This window comes from Fukomys damarensis, unplaced genomic scaffold (genome assembly GCF_012274545.1).
Source record: "Fukomys damarensis isolate Sample0158 unplaced genomic scaffold, DMR_v1.0_HiC HiC_scaffold_44, whole genome shotgun sequence".
Taxonomy (NCBI): domain Eukaryota; kingdom Metazoa; phylum Chordata; class Mammalia; order Rodentia; family Bathyergidae; genus Fukomys; species Fukomys damarensis.
Window position 1 is genome coordinate 242,139 of NW_022900956.1, and position 3,500 is coordinate 245,638.

At 34.2% G+C, this 3,500-nt stretch overlaps 1 protein-coding gene across 1 annotated transcript in view; it reads left to right on the forward strand.

Annotated features, from left to right (window-relative positions):
• LOC104875803 (PDZ and LIM domain protein 5-like) overlaps nt 1–3,500 on the forward strand; it is a 61,003-nt gene that overhangs the window by 51,843 nt on the left and 5,660 nt on the right. Inside the window, 1 exon segment of the mRNA XM_010643524.1 lies at nt 1,795–1,910. Coding sequence (XP_010641826.1) covers nt 1,795–1,910 — 116 coding nt within the window.

Here is a 3,500-nt window from a genome sequence, read left to right on the forward strand (position 1 = left end):
AGGGCAGAGGTAAGGGGAAAAAATGAGAATCAAGACTTGCCATGTAGAGGTACATGATCCCAACAATGAATGTAACTGTACTGTATCCCTGAAATGTACTAATAAATTCAATAAAATTAAAAAAAAAAGATACTCCTTGGGTTGTGTCGGTATAGATTTGGCTACAAGCTGCCTGCCCTATTCAAGCAGAATATTTCACATTTTATAATTCCACTTAATCTTTCTGAAGAAGGACCTATTTTTCCCGATGGTGGTTGTTTGTTTAGATGGTTGGTTTGCTTGTTTTAGAAGCTTTGCAGGATGTTTTGACTAACTGGCAGGTAATTCCTCTCTAGCCAAAACATAGAAAGCTATCTAACCTTCATATCATATTTAATGTATTCTAAGAAGTCACATTTTAAATACACAAAGAATTTCTTACAGAATTAGAAAAATATTTTAAAGACTCATGTTAATGTTGCTTCTAACCATCATGATCTGGTTTTGTTTTCTTTTTCTTTAACCTCTCATACCAGTTTTTTTAACTCAGCCTTCCCTGTTGTTATCCAAAACCCTACAGGGCACTTTGGATTCTGCCCTTTCTCCTGTTCTTCTCATATCCCAACCTAAAAAGTAAATCCTGGCAGCTCTACTTCCAGTGTAATGAGGATTTATTTTTCCTCCATCTCAACTGTCACCAAATGCAAATTGCTCTTATTCTTCACCTGGGCACTGTAATCATAGCTTAATATATATATTCCTCATCTCCTAAAGAGCGACTACAGAGAAACTACAGTAATGTTTTTAAAATGTGAACCCGACTGTGGTAGTACACGCCTGTAATCCCAGCATTCTGGGAGACGGAGGTAGGAAGGTCACACGGCAGCTCAGGCTGTTACCCCCATAGTACCTTTTATCACCCCAGAAAAGCCTATCCTATCCTAACCTTCCTCTGAAGCATGCACACACATGCCCAAATTATTCTGTATCATAACACTGTTTTATTTCCTTCACGGTACTTAGCATGACCTGTAATTACTTCTTTCCACTTCTCTTTAATATTCAATAAATGATGACATTCTGTTCCCAGTGAGACTGTAAGGCCCATGAGGAAAGCATCCACTTATCTTCTCCATCGCTGTGCCTCTGAATGCCTAGACTGACACCTGGCAAACAAGACCTGGCATATCTTGAGCCCATGGTACTCAGGTTATTGAAGACTGCTGAAAAGGGTGCATCGAATAGTTTACAGCCTGCTTGCCCTCAGCTGAGGGCAATCTTGAGTCAGCACAGTAGTGAGTGGAGCTGTGTAAAGGAAAAGAAAAATATGATGATGACATTCTAATTTAGTAGTAATAATTAAAAGGGAAATAAACTATAAAAAACTGTGGCGAGTATTGTGATTTGGTCTGGCTTAGAAACTCAGCCATGCCACTAACTCTTTATGAGATCAGATACCCTGTGAAATTTGCTGATGTCAGATATTTGTTCTCAAGTAGTTAATTTTATTATTAATTATTAAATATTTTTATCATAATAATATTCTTTTATCCTTCTACAAGATAGTTGGAGAAGTATGATGAAAAAATATAATAAAGAATGTTAAATTGTGTAAATACTATTTACCAAGAGAAACGTGAAACATCCTAAACGAGTCACAAACCAAATATGCTGTTTCTTGAAAATTTTTCTGATTGCTACTATCTTTGCCTTCGGCATCTCATTTAATCCCAGTTTTGTTTCTGTCCTCTATAAACTATCATTCTAAGGTTTTGTCATATTTAAACTGCATCTCTCCTCGCTCTCCCAATACAGATTATTATGCCCTTTTTGGCACTATCTGCCATGGATGTGAATTCCCCATAGAAGCTGGAGACATGTTTCTGGAAGCTCTAGGCTACACCTGGCACGACACTTGCTTTGTGTGCTCAGTAAGTAACTCTGAAATCCCCTAGCTAAAGTAGTGCAGGGTGGCTGGTTCTAGCCTAAATACTTAATGAAAATAATAGCACTGGAGTGTTAGGGCCTTCAATCCAAAAGAGAAAAAAATAATTTAAAAGTTGTTTATCAGAATGTTGGCACCTTTTGAAATCATGTGGCACATGATAAAACCTTTACTCCTAAGAGAAAATAGCATTTTTAATACATTTTTGTCTATAAAGAGAATCTGTGTATTTCTTAAAATAGTGAGTCTGTTTTTTTTTTTCTCTTAAACACCATTGGGTATATTTTAGTAGTTTTTGAAAACATTAGATGCTTCTTTAAATAGAAATAAACAATTATAAAATGATTATTGAACCAACACCAGAAATAAATTATATGTTGATTTATTTCCTTATCAATAGCCTGTGGATATTCTTTTCTTTTGTGAGACTATGATAAACATGTAACAAAATACCTATTTCAATTTGATACTTTAATATTTTGGGATTTGTTGAATAATTAGGATACAACCACAGTAATATTACCTAAAATACATGCAGTAAAGATGCTCTGCGGAAACACTTCATTTTTCAGTTAGATTTAATATATCTAATAGTGTTCAATGCCCATTGTATGAAGGGGAAAAGTAATATTAATTAAAGTAAAATGATTTCTCCAAACAGTATGTTTAAACCCTTTCTCATTTACCTCATCTGTCTTCTAAACTTCATAAAAATCTATAAAAATAGTGACTTTTAGCAAATTTGCTAAAATTTGTGGAGCTGCTCATGAGCATTGATAACAAATGAAGTAGAAAAAATACAGAGTAAGTGTGGATAACCGAGGACATGTTCCCACAGCCTGACACTGACCGGGTTTTTCAATGTAAGAAACAAGTGAATTAAAGAAATTCATTAATATTTTTCATGAATTAATGGTTTCACTAAAGAAGTGAATTAAAAATAAATCTCAAGTATTCTATGCTTGCCTGTTCGGGAGCAGGCTAAAATGGGGCTGAGACTGTTTGTCAAAGCAACTGTTTCCCTTTTGAATACCTTAGTTTTCTACCATAGGAAACAGATTTAAGGCATTGAGTAGAATTTGGGGAGAAAATTACATTTAATGTGAATTCTTTATGTATTTTTCAATGGATTCCCTCCCAATAAAGAAAAGTAATTGATTAATCAGTGATTTAAACAAATCAGAATATATTCCAGGAAAAAAACTTGTTCTTCCTTGCTTTTTAAAGATGACACAAAATGTCATAGTAATCTTGAAATGTCAAGGTATAAACAACCATCTGTAACATTTTGTCATAGTATCCACTGAGGGAAAAAAGTCACCTGCCCCTTCACTAGCATATTTGATTAAAGTAATTGATTAATCAGTGATTTAAACAAATCAGAATATATTCCAGGAAAAAAACTTGTTCTTCCTTGCTTTTTAAAGATGACACAAAATGTCATAGTAATCTTGAAATGTCAAGGTATAAACAACCATCTGTAACATTTTGTCATAGTATCCACTGAGGGAAAAAAGTCACCTGCCCCTTCACTAGCATATTTGATTCAAATAATGACATTCTCTTATATAAAACA